The 21875-nt window shown below is 40.9% G+C and overlaps 1 protein-coding gene across 1 annotated transcript; it reads right to left on the reverse strand.

Moving 5' to 3' along the window:
• Window positions 1-1021: 1021 nt before the first annotated feature.
• LOC145952358 (uncharacterized) lies at window positions 1022-6954 on the reverse strand. The gene is made up of 3 exons (XM_083064708.1): window positions 6829-6954; window positions 6153-6699; window positions 1022-1053 (listed from the first exon to the last, which is right to left on the reverse strand). The coding sequence occupies exons 1-3, from the start codon at window positions 6952-6954 to the stop codon at window positions 1022-1024; spliced, it is 705 nt and encodes a 234-aa protein (XP_082920834.1).
• Between the last annotated feature and the right edge of the window lie 14921 nt (window positions 6955-21875).

Raw genomic sequence — 21875 nt, forward strand, 5'->3', positions numbered from 1 at the left:
TTTTAAAAATAATATCGGATAATATTACATAATTTAAAAAATAATTTTAAATATTTAATAATTATAAAAAATACTTTTGCTATTTTTTATGTCAATTTTTAAAGAGAGAATAGGGAGGTTGTAACACTTTGTTTTTTAAAAAAGGTTATTATTATTATTATTATTATTATTATTATTATTATTATTATTATTATTATTATTATTATTATTATTATTATAATATGATATTTGGACAGAATTATTTTTATAATTATAGAGGAATATTATTTTGTACATTTTAAATAATTATTATTTTGGATAATTATTTTATACATATTAAATAAGCATTTTTATTAGCATTTTAAATAATTATTTATCTATTTTAAGGGATAATTTGGAAGTTGATAAATTATATATTTTACTATAAAATCTAAAAGGTTGATTTTATATGATATTTTAATACTAAAATTATATTATTATATTTTTTGGTCATAAATTTATTATTATTATTATTATTATAGAGGAAAACTATTTTATATAATATATGTATTTATTTTATTTAATTATTTTGAGGAAAAAGAGAAGCCGGTCAGAAGAGAAGGAAGATGGGTTGAGTTGACCCAACCCAATGAATTATTTTAAGAAAGTAGTTAAACAGAGTTAACCCTATTTGCCTCATTTGCAGTTTGAAGGGTTAGGAAAGAAAGAGAGGAGAAACAGAGAGCTTTAAGGAATAGTGCTTACGAGGTGCTCAGGAACAATCTCAAATTGCATCAAGAGTATTCTGATTAATGCAACCTGTGACACCCTTACTACCCCAACACATATATTGTAATAAATCTTTCAATTACAGTAAAAGGGTTCACACGAGAAACTTCGACAACCACATTAATAGAAATATCAACATAAAACACAAGAGTTTTTACAAATTGTTTTCAAAATAATATTACAGTACCAAATTCACATAAATATTTCGTCCTAAAAATCCTCTGCCCCGATATCACAATATCATAGCATTTCCCAAAATAAAACTGTTGGCATCCTATATGCCATTTGCAGCTGGATTTTCTCCACCTAAAATATCCACAATTTATACGGTGAGAAAAGAAGATATCTATATGCAAAGTACATCCAAACACACCATATTAAAATCTCATCATATTTCTTTATTTAATAAAATATTTACGAGCATGTACCATAATTTATCAATCCATCACAATCCATTTAGATTTTAACATTATCATTGTTACCTTTCCTCATTCACATCAATATAACAATTAACACTATGCCAAGACCTCGCCACATTTGACACAAGTGATACAGGTTAATTGCCTCACTCAACCCACACCAGACCAGGGTCACGCCCTCCCTGTAGCATCACTTACCAGGGGCCGTGCCATCCCTAGTCATTTGGTGTGAGGAAACACAATCACATTACAATCAATACAATCTCTTGCAATTAACCCTATGCCAGGACTGCCATAAACGACATAAGTGGTGTGTGTTAATTGTCTTACTCATCCCACACCATGCTAGGGTCACGCCCTCCCTGTAGCACCACATACCCAGGGCCGTGCCATCCCTAGTCATCGATGTGAGGCACCACAATCACAATCAAAATCACATTCATACATCATCTCATCTTATAACTCAAATTCATATCACGTACGCAATTCCATATCACATACATAACAGATAAGCTCAATAAAATAGGGTTTACATACCCCTCAAGCAATTCACATCAATATCATTCATTCTTAACAAGTAATAAAGCAATAACTTTCATTAATATAATAATCAATAGAATAATTAGTATAAACAGTAAAATCCCTGATTATTCCAAAATCTAGCTCACCGCATTTTCTTTACAATTCATTCTTCTTCCCAGATCATCATTCCTACACTTAGGCATATTTATAAACCTCAACACAGATAATTTTAATAGAACTAATAATACTCCAAATAAAATAATTATAAAACAAATCATAATCCTAAGGAATTCTTCCTCTACCCAATTCCCTCATGTACTCTTCATATAAATAATCCCCTTTTTCCCCTGTACCTGGATAAATAGGAACTTGGGCAGAACCTCCACCTCTCTCCTTAAACAAGGACCGGAACTAGGACAGAATCTTCTCCTCGAGATTCCTCTTTCTCTCACTCCTCTTTCTCTCTCTCTCTCTCTTTCTCTCTCTCTCTCTCTCTCTAAAATTTTTCACCCTTCACAGTTATAATTTTTCACCCCCCATGCCTCCTATTTATAGGCAACCTGGGGTACCCGGAACGACCCGTATTGAATTCGGAACGGCTCGTTCCGGATCCTTCAAATGTACGCAAATTTTTGAACTGGAACGGCCCGTTCCAAAATCAGAACGGCCCGTTCCCAATCTCAGCAGAACGACCCGTTCTCCCTTTGGAACGGCCCGTTCTCCCTCTGGAACGGCCCATTCCAAAATCAGAACAGCCCGTTCTCCTTGTTGGAACAGCCCGTTCTAGGCCCGTTCCCAACTTAAAAATTTAGCTTATTTTTGTTGCTTTGAACGGCTCGTTCCACTTTTGGAACAGCCCGTTCCCAGTTACAAACATACCCCTATAACTTTAATAAAATTATGAAAATGCCAAATAATAATAATAATAAAATAATAGGATGTTACACAACCAGGTACGTGGGAAAAGAGATTATTTGTATGCAAAGTTACATGAGAGAATTGGGTAGAGGAGGAATCTCGTAGGATTATGGGTAATTTTATAATTATTTCTATTTGAGGAATTTGTGATCCCATTAGATTTTGCATGTATTAAGGATTAGGAATATGCAAACAATTTGTAAAAATGATGATCTGGGAGGGAGAACGAAATTATAGAAAAGTGCCTGTGAGTTAGGTTTTGGAAAAATTGAGGGTTTTACTATTTGAGTTAAGATTCTATGAAATTGATGATTCAATTAGATTTTATGTTGATTTATAAATTTGGTTGTGATATTATCTGGTAAAATTTATTATTTAGGTGATGATTGGATTTATTAAGATTCTTGTAGATTGATGAAAATCCTTAATTATATGAATTGATGAGTAACTGAGAGATTTTAGTTGTGAATATACCTTAGTAGTTTTGTAATATCTTTCTATGTGATTAGCCAAATTAATTTTAGTTTGTTGGGTTAGAAAGTAGACACTTGGGACTATAATTTAGACTCTGGAATCGTGTAAAAATATTAAGAATTGATTGAGTTATGCGAGTTATAAGTTCAATCTCCATTCCGGTGCGTGAAAGATTAAGTTTCGTGTTGTCATCCATGTGATGTGACCTTAAAGACATTTTTAGGTTTCGTTTTCTTCATAAACGTTTTAGCTTTGGGTGTTAGGTTTTTAGTGGCTTTGGAATTACTCAAAAAGGATGTCTAGAACTCTAGATATGGCTATTTTAGTGAACAGGGATCAAGCTGTCAGCGTGGATTATATCTGTTGCAGTTTTTAACATTTTTAGCTAAGTAGATGATTTTTTTTAGAATTTCATGTCTTCAAAAGAGTTGTAGATGATCCTCCTATATTTCTTTTGAGATAGGTTTGAGCTTATTTGGATGATTATAACTCTTTGTGTGTTGTTTTCTTTGACAGTTGTCAAAGGGAGACGTATGCTATTTTGATGTTCTAAGGTGTTATCATGTGAATTGAAAAGTTGTTTAAAGTAGTATGATATTAGGTTGTAGAGTTAGTTCATATATGTATAATGATGATATGTGTATTCATGGTGAATTGCTTGAGGGGTATGTGAACCATTATATTGTGTGGACTTATCTATATTGTGTATGTGATGTGGAATTGAGTTATGGACTGTGGTGTGATGTCTTGGCACAAATGTATACATATTGTATCTACCATTTTAGTATTGAATTGATAGCATCCTTTTGGAAAATGGAGTGATGACTTGGGGTTGCGTTTTGTTTAGATGATCTCCCCGAGCTGCCTTTCAGTTTTCAACTCAGGTTGCTGCTTTAACGTCCTAACTTTTGCCTAGGTCACTTGAGATGTGTTTCCTAGCGGACATTTTTCTTTTGATCTTTTCTTTTGCCTAGGTTACCCAATTTTGCTTGTGGGTTTCCTAGCAGATCTTGCCCTAACTTTTGCGCAGCCCCCTTAGTGGGTTCCCTGCCGGGCCTTCATTCTTTGTAGCGCTCGTGAGGTATGGGATGTCTTTATTTTTATTAAACCCTAGTCATGTTTGAACTCCTGATTGTTCCTTTGTTATCCTTTCCATGCTATTATTGAGTAACATCTTTGTCGCAAATATATCTTGTTTATTAAGGGTTAATGGATGAGGCCTAGAGTAAATATTTAGAGGGAGAAGAGAAATGAAAGAATGTTATGACATTTAAAACAGTATTTCCAATTTACACGTGCCCTTTTAGCAAAGCTCGGAGGCCCAGGCATACCCCGAGTTCGTGATTCGTACACAGAGAGATTAACTGAGGTTGCCCCCTAGAGAGGCATGGTTGACGATTGGTTGAACTACGTTAGGAATACATTCCCACTTGCTTGAATGTGAGTGTTTCGACTTCGGAGTGAAACCTTTATGAATTCTTGCTTTTTGAAGGGAATACCCAAAAATCGCCTTTCGATTTTCAACTCAAGCAGACATTGTTTTTTTTTTTTTTTTTATGTATCCCTAACTTTTGCATAGGACGTATCCTATTGGGATTTTGATTCTTTTTCCTTTACCCTAATTTTTGCCTAGGACGCCCTTTACGGGTTTTTGTCCTAGCGGGTTTTGTCCTGCAATGTCTTTATTCTTCAATTGGGTTTTGTTGTAATTCCCTAAAAGCAGGATTCATTCATTCTTATTCCTTATATCCCAACAGTTGTCATTTTTGCATGGGGAACTCTCAGTGTTTGAATCGTCAATTTGGGTGTGTTATGTCCCCCAGTCTTCTTGCACAATTACTGGTTTTTAAGTGCTTCTAATTTGATGTATCGAGTTTGCACTTGATTACCAGTGATCTTATTATTTGATTAACACGCACAGGTTAGGTTTCCCTTTTTATTCTTATTTATTATTTACAAGGAAGGCATATTATCTATATGAAGTGAAAAATAGAATGCAAAGGTGATTGAGAAATTCAACAAATATCATTCTCATTGATTTGTTTGTTTAGAGAACATTCTTTGTACAAATCTTTCGGTGCACTTTGACGATATTGTAAAAGGCTACAGAAGCTAATGCTTGAATGATGTCCCTATAGACATGTTTGCTCGTGCGTTGATTTGCAATTAGCCTTCGTTTCTTCTCAGATTCTCTTCTTGCTCTTCCCATCAGAAGTAACTGTCAATAGGATCTTCGGGTTCACCACTATTTTGGTGATTGCCAAAATTTTCATCTTTATTGACGAGGTTGATGAGTAGAGAAGAAAGATGCAGTTTGGAGTGATTTGATAACGAATTGGAGGTGTAAGGGAGCTTATCATCAATTTTTTTTTTTAACTCCCTAGATTCATGATTTCTTGTTCATCAGGGGAGTTTTCTTTAGCTTGCAAAACTATGTTCTTTTGAAGCAAAATCTTTTTTTTTTTTTTTATATTGCTTCAATTTCTTTTTTTTTTTGCGTGCCTTCTTTTGGGAGCCTCGGAACGGCCCGTTCTGGACCTTGGAACGACCCATTCTAATTTTGGAACGGCCCGTTCCGGGCCAATAAAAATATTTAATTTGTGCTTTTGGGCCCTCTAAAGTCCTGTCTTCTTGTTGGCATGCTTCGGGAGCTCCTTCCCTTCGTAACAGAGGTCCATGTCCTTGTTTGTATGCCCCCGGACGAAATTGGGTGTCTACAGCAGATAATACTCCTCCAGGTGAACCTTTGCACGTTTTTAGTGGTGATTTTGGCGAGTGGGCATGCCTCGATCCACTTGGTGAAGTAGTCGATCGCCACTAGGAGGAACTTGAGCTGACCTTTCGCAGGGGGGAAAGGCCTGAGGATGTCCATTCCCCATTGGGAGAAAGGCCATGTTGACATCATGTGGTGGAGAGCTTTGGGCGGCTACCGGTATGTGTGGCCAAACTGCTGGCATTCCTTGCATTTTTGTATGTAGTCCTAACAATCCGATTTCAGAGTGGGCCAGTAGTATCCAGCTCGGAGTACTCTGGTCGCCATTGAGCGTGCTCCGGAATGCATGCCGCATATGCCTCGGTGAATTTCCTCGATGACATAGGCTGCCTGAGGCGCGGTTAAGCACTTGAGCAGTGGGGTGGAAATTCCACGCTTGAATAGCTCATCCACAATAATGACAAACTTAGTCGATCTCATCCTCATCTTCCGAGCTTCGTCCTTATCTTCGGCCAGGATTCCCTTTTTCAAGTAACTCCAGATGCCTGTCATCCACCCCTGGTCTTCTCTGTCACTAACGTTGACGACCTTGTCGTCCAAGCTGGGTGAGCGCAAGGTCTCCTGGATGATAGTTCGGTGCTTTCCAGGCCTTTTGGTGCTGGCGAGTTTTGATAGGAGGTCAGCTCGGGCGTTTTGTTCTCGCGGCACATGTTGTATGGCGAACTCGTTGAAGGACGAGATCTGGTGGGATGCGATGTGGAAGTACCGTTGTAGAAGAGTTTCCTTTGCCTGGTACGTCCCATTGAGTTGCTCCACCATGAGTTTTGAGTCGTTGTTACAACTCACCCTTCGAGCTCCGAGGTCGCGGGCTAGCCTTAGTCCTATGAGGAATGCCTCATACTCCGCCTAGTTGTTGGTCACCTTGAAGCTGAACTTGAGGGATTGCTCCAAGGTGACTTGGTTTGGCCCTTCCAATATGATACCTGCACCACCACCCTTAGAGTTGGAGGACCCGTCAACGTGTAAAGTCCATACCTGGGGTTCCTCAGCACTAGTAGGCGTGAGCTCAGCCACGAAGTCGGCCAGGCATTGAGCTTTCAGGGCGTCGCGACTTTCGTACTGGATGCCGAACTCAGACAATTCTACTGACCACGCAATCATCCGTCCGGCGAGCTCGGGCTTTCTCAGAATTTGCTTGATAGGGTAGTCGGTTTTGACCACCACCTAGTGACTCTGGAAGTAGGGTCGGAGGCGTCGAGCTGCGGTGACGAGTGCTAGTGCCAAATTTTTGATCATTTGGTACCGTTTCTCTACATCTTGGAGGACTCGGTTGATGAAGTAGACTGGCATTTGCACTTTCTGATGTTCCTGCACTATCACTGCGCTGATGGCGTTTTATGCCACGGCCAAGTAGAGGAGGAGGTCAGTTTAGTGATCTGGCCTCTGTAGGATTGGCAGAGTCGTGAGAAATGTTTTGAAATTGCGAAAAGCTTCTTCGCACTGATCTGTCCACTGAAAGTCTTTAGGCTTCCGTAGCAGAGTGAAGGTTGGCCTTGCTTTCTCAGCGAGTTTGGGGATGAAACGGGACAGTGAGACTAACCGTCCGACCAGGCGTTGGACCACTTTCACCATTTGCGGACTCTGCATCTAGATGACGGCTTTACACTTCTTGGGGTTGGCCTCGATCCCTCTGCTAGTGATCATGAAACCGAGGAACTTGCCTCCCTGGACGCTAAAAACGCATTTCTCCGGGTTGAGACGCATGTTGTGTCTCCTGATTTGGTGAACACCTCGGTGAGGTCGGTAACATGGTCAGTTGCCGAGGTGGTCTTGACCACCATGTCGTCGACGTAGACTTCCATGTTCCGCCCGATCTGCTGGTGGAAAACCTTATCCATCAGCCGCTGGTAAGTTGCCCCTGCATTTTTTAGACCGAAGGGCATCACCCGGTAGCAATAGTTGGCGTGGTCGGTGATGAAGGACGTATGCACCTCGTCGGGTGGGTACATCATTATCTGGTTGTACTCGGAGTAGGCGTCGAGGAAACTAAGGAGGGCATTGCCCGGACGCTCTGTCGACCAGCCTGTCAATGCTCGGCAAGGGGTATGAGTCCTTGGGGCATGCTCTGTTCAAGTCGGTGTAGTCGACGCACATGCGCCACTTCCCCGAGCTCTTCTTCACCAGAACCACATTTGCCAGCCATGTGGTGTATCTGACTTCACGGATGAAGCCGGCATTCAGCAACTTTTGTGTCTCGGCAATGATGGCCTCCCGCCTTTCACCACCGACCTTCCTCTTTCTCTGGGCCACTGGCTTTGCCTCCTTGTGTATCGCTAACCTGTGACAGATGAAGTCAGCGTTTATACCTGGCATGTCGGCACTGGACCAGGCGAAGAGGTCGGCGTTCTTGAGGATCTCAACCTCGAGCTGCTGTCGCAACTCCAGGCTCAGCTGCCTGCTAATTTTTGTGCATTTCCTGGGGAGTTTCCCGATTTGGAGGTCGTCAAGCTCGTCAATGGGGCTTGGCCGCTCGTCATGGGAGTGGGATCTCGGATCGAGATCAGCGATTTCCACGTGGGTGACGTGAGCCACGGTGGGGGGATCCTTCGTGCTTTGCTCGCCGGATGAGGAGATCTTCAGACTCTCGGTGTAGCACTGCCGAGCCGTCTTCTGATTCGCTTTGACGGAGATGATTTTACCGTCACTTCCTGGGAATTTCATGGTGAGATGTGGAGTGGACACCACTGCTCCGAGCTGATTCAACGTCGGCCTCCCAATGATGATGTTATAGGAGGTGTTGGCTTCCACTAGGAGGTATCGGACCATGATTCTCCATGTATCTGGAGAGGTTCCGAAGGTGGTCAGCAGGTCCACGTATCCCCGAGTGTGTACTCGCTCTCCTGCAAAATCGACTAGGGGCTCTATGTGAGGTTGGATGAGAGAGTGGGGGATGTCTAACCTGAGGAAGGTTGGCCAATACAGGACGTCTGCCGAGCTCCCTTGGTCAATCAGTGTCTTGTGAACCTCCCAATTAGCTACCTCCACGATTATGACCATGGGATCATCCTGGTTGGGACTGACGCCGGCATAGTCGTTATCGGTGAAGGTGATCGGCGGTGAGCTCTGGTGCGAAGCCGAGGTAGCGGAATGGATGCTGTTGATATTGTGCAAGTATCTTTTCCGGGCCGAGCTGTTGACGCCTCCCCCTGCGAAACCACCTGCAATTGTATTGATTACTGCCGTAGGGGAGCTGACCCTGGTTCCTGACTTACCTCGGCTTGCACTGCTTCGCCAGTATTTTGCTGAGAGCCAGAGGGTTGGTTCGTGCGAGCTCCTGAACCATGACCTCTGCCTCGTCCTCGTCCACCATGGCCTCCTCGATGACCTTGTTGTCGCTGGATATATTGGCTGAGATGGCCCGCCTGGATGAGATCTTCATTACGGTCTCAGATTGTGCGGCACTCCTCAGTGGTGTGACCGTGATTCCTGTGACACCGACAGTGCTTGGATTTGTCGGCACTGTTTGGGGTGTGACCTGGCGGGGGTAGGGCGAGCAGGTTGCTGTTACTGGCCTCCTCCAGGATATGTACTCGGGACGTGTTCAGGAGAGTGTAGAAGTCGTATCTCCCCCCTCTATTTGCTCTAGCCGACTTCTTGAACTGACTATCATTGTTGACCTCGATCTTGTCCTTGTGACCCTGTTCTGGTTTCATTAGACCTTTGCCGCGAACCTGGTCACGAAAGGCGGAGTGTTCCTCCATCTGGATGTAGCCCACAGCGCGGGCGCGAAGCTCATCCATGTTGCAAGGAGCCTCACGGCATAGGCTGTCGACGAATGGCCCAGGCTTGAGCGCCATGAGCATGGCATGCAGGGCGACTTCAGGTTCATACTTCTGATCTTAACCGAGGTGGCGACAAATCGCTCCATGAACGCCCGGAGTGGCTCATCGTCGTTCTGTCTGAGACTGGCCAGGGCGGCAAAAGTGATGTGGTGAGGTCGGCTCGTTGCATATTGCGCCGTGAATCGCCTGACCAAAGTGCTGAAACTGTCGATTGACTCAGCGGGAAGCTGGGTGTACTAGTTGAGTGCGGCCCCCTTGAGCGAGGTCAGAAAAACCCTACACAGAATAGCATCGTTATTGGTGTAGAGGTTTACCTGTGTTGTATACAGGTCGATGTGCTCATCCGGGTCTGTCGTACCGTCGTAACGGTCGAGGTGGAGAGGTTTCCATCCGTGAGGGAGCGGCGTCTCCATGATGCCATCCACGAAAGGGTGACGGCGAAAGGTAGCTTGATCCCCTGTGACATGAGTAGGGGCCTTGCTGAGTTCATGGGCTGACTTGTTCGTTGGTGCATGAGACCGATGCGTGGCAAGTCGTGGAGTCGGTGCCCTAGTCGTAGTTCGGGGCTGAGAGACCAAATGCCCTTCTTCCTCGTGGAAGTTGCTCGCTTCAGGAGGATGATCAGAGGGGCGTTGAGGGAGCTGGGCACGAATCCGCTTGTTTTCAGCGCGTAGCGCCGCTAGGTCAGCTTCATTGGCAGTCCGCATTGTGGCTAGGTCAGTTTCGTGCTTGGCACGAACGTTTTTGCAGATCGGCGTCGTGTTGTTGCCGTATCTGTTCGATCAGCCTTCTCAATGCCACTTCGTTATCCATGGTAGTTGTGTGATTTGCGTCGTCTATTGCGTGTCTACTATGGCTGCGGGTGAATACCATAAGCGTGGCCAATAAGAGCTGTCTTGATCGGCCCCACGGTGGGCACCAAATGTTCTTATCGGAGATCTGCTATAGTGATGATCCGTCGAGTAAGATTGGTGAGCCTCCTTCGCTGGTACGTTTGATGCTCTAAGATGGGGGTGGTACCTGCAAAAGAGACTCCGATGCTAAAGTTAGGGTGTGTATGAGTAGATGTCTCGTATATGTAATGCACGTACCTTAGTGTGAGTTAGGGTTGTGTTGGGCCTTGGGCCTGAGATCAGTTATGATCTAATTAGATAGTGGATCTCGTCTGGACCGAGATCTTCTAAGATCAGTTATGATCTGGTTGGATTGCGGATCTCGTCTAGACTGAGATCTCCAAATGCGTGTTTCGAGGTCATTTTCCACGCCGTCATGCCGAGCTCGAGCTCGGCATGGCGGCACGGGTAGTACACAAGTTAATGATGATTCTAGCGTCACTAGATTACCGGTGTTGTAAGTTGCTTTTAAACATGTGTTGTTGAGAGATGTGTAATACATGTGTTGGTTGCTATTCTGATGCATATGGTAACTATTGCAATGGTTTGTATAATAGTTGTGTTGAAGTATTGATCAATGTTGATATGTTGAATATAAGTTGAAATGATGTTAAGATGTATAGTATATGTGTTGTTTGTCTTCCGTGTCGGATGTGGAGATGATTATATAGTTGTTTTGTTTCATATTTAAGTATTATGAGTTGTTTATTGTCTCTAGCTTACCCTTGCATGTTTCCATGTGGTTTGGACTGCGATGATCATACGTTGTATGGGAGGAGGGTAGGGATAGGCTGGGAGATAGCTGTTAGAGGCCACAGGAGGTGCCGGAGATGGATATTTTTTTTTGTAGGCTACCTTATAGTAGCATATTTTGTTGTATATAGCTGGTTGTTATTGGTTGCTTGATGAGTAACTTGTGTTGCAAATATTTTATTATACTATTTTAGTATATATATTCTAGTAGACTGTAGTGTGGATCTGTAGTGTGGCGGCCATGGCAGGTCGTTACACTTTTATGGTATCAGAGTAGTTCGAGTCTAGTGGACACTCTATGGGGGTGGTCCCTTTTGGCTTTTGTTGTGTTGAACTCTGTGTTGTGTTAAATATTGTGCTGATTTGTGTTGAGTGGTTGAGATGTAGGGTGTTGATTAAGTTGTTCATTTTGTAGAAGATGCTTAAAGAAAATGAGTAGATAACCCATGCCATGGAGATGATAGCTATGGCTATGCAGCAGTAGAATGCCTACTTTGCTAGGATGGATGCTGAGAGAGCTACAACTGGTGTAGCAACACCAGTTGGGTCACAGGAGAGTTGGAACTTGGCTGAGTTCTGTAAGTGCCATCCTCCATAATTCAAGGGTGAGGCAGACCTAGAGGTAGCTGACCATTGGATCTGTGAGATGGAAAAGATATTTACAGTGCTGGGATGTTCTCAGGAAAGGAAGTTGGCTTATGCCATTTATATGTTGGTTGGAGAAGCTGAGTATTGGTGGAGGGGCACTCATCAGATGTTGGTTGCTAGAAGAGTGGTGGTTGATTGGGAATGCTTCAAGAGGGTGTTTCTCGAGGAGTATTTCCTTGAGAATGTGAGATATGCCAAGGAAGTAGAGTTCATGAAGTTGTATCAGGGAAGCTTGTCAGTTTTAGATTATGCGATGAGGTTTGAGCATTTGACTCGTTTTTATTCACAGGCTACCTCTGAAGCCTAGAAGTGTAGGATGTTTGCCGAAGGATTTAAGCATGAGTTGAAAAGGGTGGTGATGCCTATGGCCATCACTGAGTTTTCGGCCTTAGTTGAGAAGGCGAGAGTTGTTGAGCGATTGGAAGGTGGCAATCATGTGGTGAAGACTGTTGATGGACTAGTTGGGTCTAAGAGAGGTGGATGTCAAAGGAAGCCTTATGATAAGCCCCAATCACAACAAGGGGGTCCTGTCACAAGGAAACCTACTGACACAGCTAGAAGTAGGGTCAAAGTGGAGCTGCTACTCTTAGATGTTACAGATGTGGTGGACCCCACTTCATCCGTGATTGCCCTCATATCGAGAACAGGTGCTTTAGGTGTGGCCAGATGGGTTACGTGTCGACTAGTTGTCCTGCCAGTGCTAGACAGACTAGGAGTGCTCCGAGGGGTGATAGACCTACCGTAGCTAGGAGGGTGTTTGCCTTGACCGGAGTTGAAGCTTCCACTTCATCTGATCTAGTGAAGGGGAAGGGTAAAGCTACTAGTAAGGATGTGATGATTTTGTTTGATACAAGAGCCTCCCATTCTTTTATTTCATATGCATGTGCTGAAAAGTTGGGTTTGCCTATATGCAATTTGGGGTTGAGACTGCCTGTGTCTATGCATGCTTTTATTTCTGTTGTTGCCTTTGAGATATATGTTGGTTTTCCCTTGGAGATGTGTGATAGGAAGTATAAGGTGAACTTGATCTGTTTGCCTTTAGTAGATATTGACATAATCTTAGGGATGGATTGGTTATCTACCAATCACATTCTTATAGATTATGCCAATAGGGAGTTGGTTTTTCCCTTAGGGGGAGGATGAATTGTTGATTTCAGCCAACCAAACTGAAGTGATGTTGAGATATGAAGCAGAGTGTTGTATTCTGGTTGTTACTGTGAGTAGGGAAACTGAGAAGGTGATCAATAGGTAGGAGTTGTGAGGGAATTCCCGAAGGTGTTTTTGGATGAGGTGCCTGGGTTACCTCATACTAGGAAGATTGAGTTTAGCATTGATCTAGTCCCTAGTGTAGAGCCAGTGTTGGTTGCTCCTTATAGGATGGCCCCAATAGAGTTGGTTAAATTGAAGTGTCAGGTGGAAGAGTTGAAGAGAAAGATTGACTAGTTCTCCTATGTTGGTGTTGCCTGATCCTAGTGAGCCATTTGAGGTGTGTTGTGATGTTTCTCACAAAGGGTTAGGGTGTGTGTTGATGTAGAATAGGAGAGTAGTTGCATATGCTTTAAGGCAATTGAAGAATCATGAGAGGAATTACCCTACTCATGACTTAGAGTTGACAAAAGTTGTTTTTGCCTTAAAAGTATGGATGCACTATTTTTATAGTGTAGGGTTCAACGTATTTGGTGATTACAAGAGTCTAAAGTACTTGCTTGATCAGAAGGAGCTGAACATGAGACAGAGACGGTGGATGGAATATTTTAAAAGACTGAATTTTAATTGGTGTATCACCCTAGGAAGGCCAATGTTGCGGCAGACGCTTTGAGTAGGAAGTCCATCCACATGTTTAGTTTGATGGTAAAAGAGTTGGAGCTAGTTAAGGAATTCAGAGATTTGAATCTGTATGTGGAGTTGGCTCAAGACCACATTAGTTGTGGCAAGACTACCATTGCTAGTGAGTTCTTGTAGCAAGTTGGTATGAAGTAGTTGCGAGATTCGGAAATTGTGAAGGTTCTTAATTTGTTGAATATAGAGAAAACAATTGGCTTTGAGATGGGTGAAGATGGGATTTGAGATTTAATGGCAGAATTTGCCTACCTCAAGATTCTGAGTGAAGAGAGACATTGTTGAATATATGGCAGCCTATCTGACCTATTAGAGGGCTAAGGTTGGGCACCAAAAGTCTGGTGGTTTAATTGTAGATGATGGAGATCCTGTAATGGAAGTTGGATAGTATCACTATGGATTTCATTGACGGGTTGCCTAAGTCGACTAGGAATAGTGATGTTATTTGAGTTGTGGTTGACAGATTGACCAAGTGTGCACATTTCTTGCCTGTCAATGTCAAGTGATCCTTCGAGAAGTTGACACAGCTGTATGTGAAGGAAATAGTACAGATGCACGGGGTGCCTTCCAGTATTATTTTAGATAGGGATCCGAGGTTCACTTCTATATTTTTGGTTGAGTTTACACCAAGCCTTAGGCACGAGGTTGATATTAAGTTCTGCTTATCATCCACTGATAGATGGTCAATCAGAGAGGACAATTCAGTCCTTGGAGGATTTGTTGAAGGCTTGTGTGCTAGACTACTTGGGGAGTTGGGAGCAAGTCTTACTACTGGTAGAGTTCATGTATAACAATAACTTTCATGCTAGTATCGGGATGGCACAGTTTGAATCCCTGTATGGTAGGAGGTGTAGAACTCCTCTGTGTTGGTACCAAGATAGTGAATCAGTGGTTGTGAGGCCGGAGTTAGTCCTACAAACTACAGAGAAAGTAAATTTGATTCAAGAGAGTATGAAGACTGCCCAGAGTAGACAGAAATCATATGCTGATAAAAGGTGAAAGCCTTTGGAGTTTGTTGAGGGGGAACACGTGTTTCACGTTTCACAGTTGAGGAAGTATGTCCATTGTCGCCACCGGCCCGAAACGGGCTTTCGGCATTCGCGAAGGATGGTTGGACTCTTTTGTTTGTTTAAAAATATGGATTGCTAGAATGACTTATTCTCAAACTGAGACCTCGTCAAACGAGCAATTTTATTAAAAGGCTCACCAATCCATGTTAATCCCAAGCGGGACCCTCCATAGATTAGCGGTTTTCATAAAAAGGAAGGGTTCATGGAGTCGCCACCAATGTTTTACTCAAAACATTGGAAAAAGGGATAAGGCAATTGATTTTTATAAATCAACTTCGGCCATTACAACCAGAGTTGGGTAAGGGAGTCGGTTACGCGTGGGGAAGGTGTTAGCACCCCACAGCGCCCCTTTCGGGTTCCCTATGACAGATTATTTCTAAAATAATAGCGCAAAAATTACTAAATTACCCTTATTTATTATAAGCGATTATAAGCGAAATATCTACATGATGATAATTTAAGTATGCAACACTCAGAAAGCAGTAAAAGAAAGGATTTAAGAAGGAAACCTTTGAAGCGTGCTTTTCTATATATTTAAACAGAAATTGGGAAGCTTTTTGGCGTTCCCTCACTCTACAAGCCCGCTTGCTCCTTCCTAAAAAATAATTTTTGACTTGGAAATCCGATGGATTTCCCTTCGACTTAGTTCGAGACTCAAGCAAAATGCTCAGAACTCAAAAACTTCGTCGGATCAACTCTCCGAGTGATTTCTAGGCAGAGCACTGCTAATAAAAAAACCCAGAATACTCAAGAAGAGGGTTAAAACTGTGTGTAAAAGTGTCCAATGACGTCCCATTGACGTCATATTTATAGGGAAGAGGCTCAATACGGTTTATGAGGGTCAATACGGTCAACATTGAAATTTTGAACTAATACGGCCGTATTGAATTCAATACGGCCGTATTGAAGTTCAAAAAACCTCAATACGGCCGTATTGAAGTTCAGTGCGGCCGTATTGAAGTTCAGTGCAGCCGTATTGAATTCAATGCAGCCGTATTGAAGTCCAGAAACTTCAATACGGCCGTATTGAGTTCAGTGCGGCCGTATTGAAGTTCAAAATGTTCAATACGGCCGTACTGAACCTCTGGGAGGCCGTATTGGGCTTCATTCCTCCCACTTTTCTTATTTTAGCTATCCTAAGACCTCTAGACCTATAGAGAACCCTCCTTGGGCCTTCTGGAAGTCCTTCTGGCTGATCTTCCTTCAGTCTTCGAGAGTCTTCAAGCTTTATTTCCGACCCGGACAATTTTAGGGGTCTACATCCATGACCTGAGTCATGTAGTTGAGTTGGGTGAGATTCAGGTCAAGGAGAACCTGACTTATGAGAAAACACCAATAGCTGTGATTGATTTCAAGTTGAAGGAGTTGAGGGGAAAGTCCATTGGATTGGTGAAGGTTCTTTGGGATGCAGCTACTGGTGAGGAGGCTACTTGGGAAAATTGAGTAGCAGTGTAGAGAGCAGTATCCTTCTTTATTTCCAAGTAAGTTTATTTTTGGGGACGAAAATTCCTATTTTTTGGGGGGTATTGTAACATAGTTAGTAGACTGGAACGGGGCATTCCAAGATTGGAATGGGTCGTTCCAAACTACTAAAACAAGGGTGATTTAGTAGCCTAGAATGGGCCGTTCTCAAACTGGAACGAGCCGTTCTCAAACTGGAACGGGCCGTTCTAGACTACTAATTAAGCCTGAAAATCCTAGACTGGAATGGGCCGTTCCAAACGTGGTTATTATGAGTTAAATTTAACTCCAGGATGGGCCGTTCTGGTTTAGGAACGAGCCGTTCTAGATGTGGCAGAATGGGCCGTTCTGCAATTGAATTTTTCACATAATGAAGGAGCCCAGAACGGGCCGTTCCGGATTCGAAATAGGTTGTTCTGGCCACTCCTGACCTCTACAAATAGGCGTTGAGGACAAGAGAAAAGGGAAAGAAAGAGAGCGAGGAAGGGAGAAAAGTTTAGAGAGAAAGACTCTAGTCCGCTAGGAAGCTTACTTTTGGAGGATTGAAGTCCGAGAGTCAAGTGTTGGAGGAAATTTCTTCGTCTTCTCATTCATTGGCTATTTTGAGCCAATTTTCAGGTAAAGGAAGCTAGATTGTATGTTGTTTGGTTGTTTGTGAGTTTAGGAACTCATATGGAGTTTTATAATTACATTGAGATGTACGTTGAGTAGAAAGTGAAATGAAGAGATGCAAGTTGAGTATAATGTTGTAAACTAAGTGAGTAGTTGTACCAAATAGAAAATGCGTTGAATACATGGTATGTTGCTAAAGTTGCTATATTTATGTGTGGATTATTCATATGTTGTGAAATATGATGAAATGATAATGTTGTGAGTTGTGAGAAGCATGATGTGAAATGTGTAGATGTGTTGAGATTTATACAAAATTTATTAGTATACCATGTTACTAAGTTGTTAGATGAGAGTTGTATGTTGTACTATCTGTTAAAAACATACTAATTTTTGATGGTTGAGTTATAAATTGTGAATTTAACTATTGAGATGTTGAGATTACTAAAGTTGACAAGAGCTAATAGTTGAGCTGATGAGATGATAATTGTGTTGTTTAAAGTTGAAATGAGATGTTGTGTTGTTAAAATGTGTTGTTAAACAGTGTTAATGAGTTGTTGTGCTGATATACCATGTTGTTTAAGTTGAAAGTTGATTGAGATGATCAGTTGAAAAGTTGTATGTTGTTTAAGTTGTTGAGTTGAGTTGTGCTGTTGAGTTGTAAGCTGATTAAGTTGTGATGATGAATTGTTGATCACAAGGACTGGGGGAGATGTTTTTGAAGTTGCTCATCCCATTGTGTGGATTGAGATAATTGTGGTGCTCTAAGAGCCCAATTTGTTGAACAACCCTCCTTGGAAAGTTGTCCCTTGGAGTGGACGTTGTGTTGTTCTCCTCTAGGACTTATTTGATCCCATGTGTGCGCAAGGTCGAGGCACACGTGTAAAAAGCGACTACGATATATGGGCTAGGTCGAGCTATACCGATTACAAGCGGCCAATTTGAGTAAAGTACGAAGTCGGGAACTTAGTTCCTAACCGAGTATCATAAGGTTGTAGTATTTGGAGGATATTTTGTAGGCTAATCCCATATGTGGCTTAGTTGAGCTAGCTAATACCGTGGTAGGCCTAAACCCAGCTGTTCTATCCTAACAGAGTACTATACTTCCTTGTTTAAGTGGTAAACCCTGAGAAATTGTTATCGTGTTGTGGATTTCTATCCAAATTTGTTGTTTACCTAGCAAGCCCAAAAAGGTTCTATGTTGTCGGTTCGGTAGGACCTAGCTACTTAGACTACTCACCACGTTGTAGGAGATCTTCGAGTTGAAATGCGTGACGACGCATAAGTTGTTGATGAGTTGATTTGTTGTTGATATGAGTTGTATATATGTTGTTGTGTTGTTAAGTTGTGATTCTGTTGTATGTTGACCCTGTTAAGGATGATGATAGTGTTGTTAATTGTAAGTTGCTTATTTGTATACAAGTTGATGATGATGCTAGAGTCGCTAGATGACCTGTGTTGTAAGTTGCTTTTAAATATGTGTTGTTGAGAGATGTGTAATACATGTGTTGATTGTTGTTATGATGAATATGGTAACTATTCCAATGGTTTGTACAATAGTTGTATTGAAGTATTGATCAGTGTTGATATGTTGAATATAAGTTGAAATGATTTTAAGATGTATATTATATGTGTTGTTTGTCTTTTGTGTCGGATGTGGAGATGATTATATAGTTGTTGTGTTTCATATTTAAGTATTATGAGTTGTTTATTGTCTCTAGCTTACCCTTGCATGTTTCCATGTGGTTTGGACTACGATGATCGTACGTTGTATAGGAGCAGGGCAGGGATAGGCTGGGAGATAGCTGCTAGAGGCTACAAGAGGGGCCAGAGATGGATATTTTTTTGTAGGCTTCCTTATAGTAGCATATTTTGTTGTATATAGTTGGTTGCTATTGGTTGCTTGATTAGCAACTTGTGTTGCAAATATTTTATTATACTATTTTAGTATATATATTCTAGTAGTGTGTAGTGTGGATCTGTAGTGTGACAGCCATGGCGGGTCGTTACAATCTACGGAAAACTTTCCGTAGATAATGTTATCTACGGAGAAACTTTTCGTAGATAACAACTTTCGTGGGTTATCTACAGAAAACTTTTTGTAGATAACGTTATCTATGGATAAACTTTCCATAGATAATGTTATCTACGGATTTTCCTTAGATAACCTTGGCGGGATGCAGGGCAAAACTTTTATGGTCTAAGTGATGTAAAAAATATTTGGTAAAAAATAAATATTATTAAAAACTGTCATTTTAAATTTTTTATTTTTATAAATTAATGATGATAAAAAATAACATACTAATATTTGGTTTTAAATTTGATATGAAAATATTATGATATAATTAGATAAAATTTTAAATTAGTATTTTATTAATGATTGATAATTAGAAAATAAAACAAGAATAAATAAATTTTTTGAATTTTATATCATAGATTTAAGATGAATAAATATATTAAGTTAATTAATAATTTATTTAAAATGTTAAAATTTAATTTTGTTCCGGCCAAAGGGTGAACTAGGGTTTCTTCCTAGGTCAAGCCTCAAAGCCAAAGCATTCAAAAGTGTAATCTGTCATCTTAACTCTAGGGTTTTAGGTTTTATACTTTTTTATTCATGGGCCACCTGGGCCTTGTGAGCGCGAGGATTTTCATAACGGTTTTCCTTGGGAATATTTGATTATCAAAGATAGGCTTTTCATCCTTGCTTCTCGGACAATTCCAAAGGGTGAGACCCACTCGGACTTTGGCCGACCATACCCTGGCCAATCTCACCATGGCCGAGCACACCCTGGCCGATCTCACATCAGCCGAGCACATCCTGGCTAATCTCACCATGGCCGAGCACACCCTGGCCGATCTCACATCAGCCGAGCACACCCTGGCCGATCTCACATCAGCCGAACACATCCTGGCCGATCTCACCATGGCTGAGCACACCCTGGCCAATCTCACCATGGTCGAGCACAGCCTGGCCGATCTCACCATGGCCGAGCGCACCCTGGCCAATCTCGCCATGGTCGAGCACAGCCTGGCCAATCTCACCATGGCCGAGCGCCCCCTGGCCGGGCTAACTCACTTGGTTGGATAAGGTCGGTCTTTTCACCGAGACAACTCCTGTGAGGGTGGTCGGGTCATATTCTAATTGGGCTCACCCGTATTACAAAATAGGATTGGTCTTTTGCCGAGTGACCCCTCGTGGCAGGGTGACGTGGGTCTCGGTCCTTTTTCCCACGCCCATATCGGAAATAGGCCGAGACGGTACAAATTTATAAAAATAATATTTTAAAAGAGAAGGGTTATAATAACATCGGTGTAACTTTTACTAAGTATTACACCACTCAATAACTTTATATTAAATGTGAATTTTATAAATTCAACTGTTAAATTGAAAGTTTTTTACTCTTAGCTCATTTATACAAAATTTTATACTAATTCAAGATGATTTGATACTTCATTCTTGTAAATCAAAATTGACGTAATATATACATTTCAAAATATACTAAAATATGAACACTTTGATTACCTTCAAGTTGTTGTTCAATTTTAACAAAATTTGATATAAACATATAAAGTGATATGACCTTTCAATCTAACGGTTGGTTTTACAAAATTCACATTTAATATAAATTTATTGAGCGGTGTAATACTTAGTAAAAGTTACACCAGTGTTATTATAACCTTATCATTTTAAAATATATAAATTATGATTAAACTTTTAAATTTATAATAAATAATTTAAATTGTATCATAATATTAATTTTAAATAGAAATAAGTAGATTGTTAATTATACAAGTAAGTATATATATATAAAGATTAATTAAATATAATATAATTATTATTATTGGTAATATAATTATTATATATATATTTTTATTTTTATAGCGGTCTAGACACACCAAAATGAGAGGGATCCAAAAATAGTATAAGTATGAAATTATATAGTTGAGGATGACTTAAATGAATTAATTTGTACTACTTATACTGACAACATGCATCTGCTTTTTGATAGCTTATCTCATAAGAACTCCACAATTAAGCCTGTTTAACTTTGAGTAATATAGGGATGGGTGACCTTCTAGGAAGTTTCCTAGAAAATGTGCAGTAAGGACAAAACACGTTAAAAAGTGAAGTGTCATGAAATAACATCCTTGAGAAGCCAAATATGAGGGTTGTTATATTAATAAATTTATTAAAATTAAACAAATTTTTTTTGAAGGTTATCAGTGGGTTATCTACAGAAATTCATAGATAATTCATAGATAATTAAGACTTATCTGTGGATTTTCATGCTTATCTACAGATTTCTTCTATAGATAATCTTGATTTTTCTTGTAGTGATACACGTGTGCCTTGACCTTACCCACACACGAGACCAACTAAGTCCTAGAGGAGAACAACACATCATCCACTCCAAGGGACAACTTTCCAAGGAGGGTTTTTCATCAAATTGGACTCTTAGAGCACCACAACTATCTTAATCCACACAATGGGATCAGAAACTTTGAAAACTTCTCCTCTAGTCCTAGTGATCAACAACTCATCATCACAACACAACCACATAATTTTTATCATAATAGTTCAACTATCAGCTCATTCATATATCATTATATGCAACTTGAATGCAACAACACATACAACATCAACTAATGCGTCATCACACATATATAACTAAGAGATCTCCAACAACTGAGGTTGAGCAGTCTAGGTGGCATAAACCCTACTGAATCCAACATTTGACCTATCTCAACCAGGTCAGGTATAAGACATCATTAGGAACTCCGAAGAGAACTAGGTATAGACAATAATAGGCAATTACTCAGGTGTGCCACTTAGACTTAGAGGTCTAGTACTATTGTCAGGCCAAAAGGGAACTCCAATAGGCAATCATTATTTGTTTTATAGGTTGATAACATTACATTTGTAATAAGATATCAAATGATTTACTGTTAGGATAAATTTCTTA

Source organism: Cajanus cajan, chromosome 10 (genome assembly GCF_000230855.2).
Source record: "Cajanus cajan strain Asha chromosome 10, NIPB_CcT2T_4, whole genome shotgun sequence".
In the NCBI taxonomy this organism is placed as follows: Eukaryota; Viridiplantae; Streptophyta; class Magnoliopsida; order Fabales; family Fabaceae; genus Cajanus; species Cajanus cajan.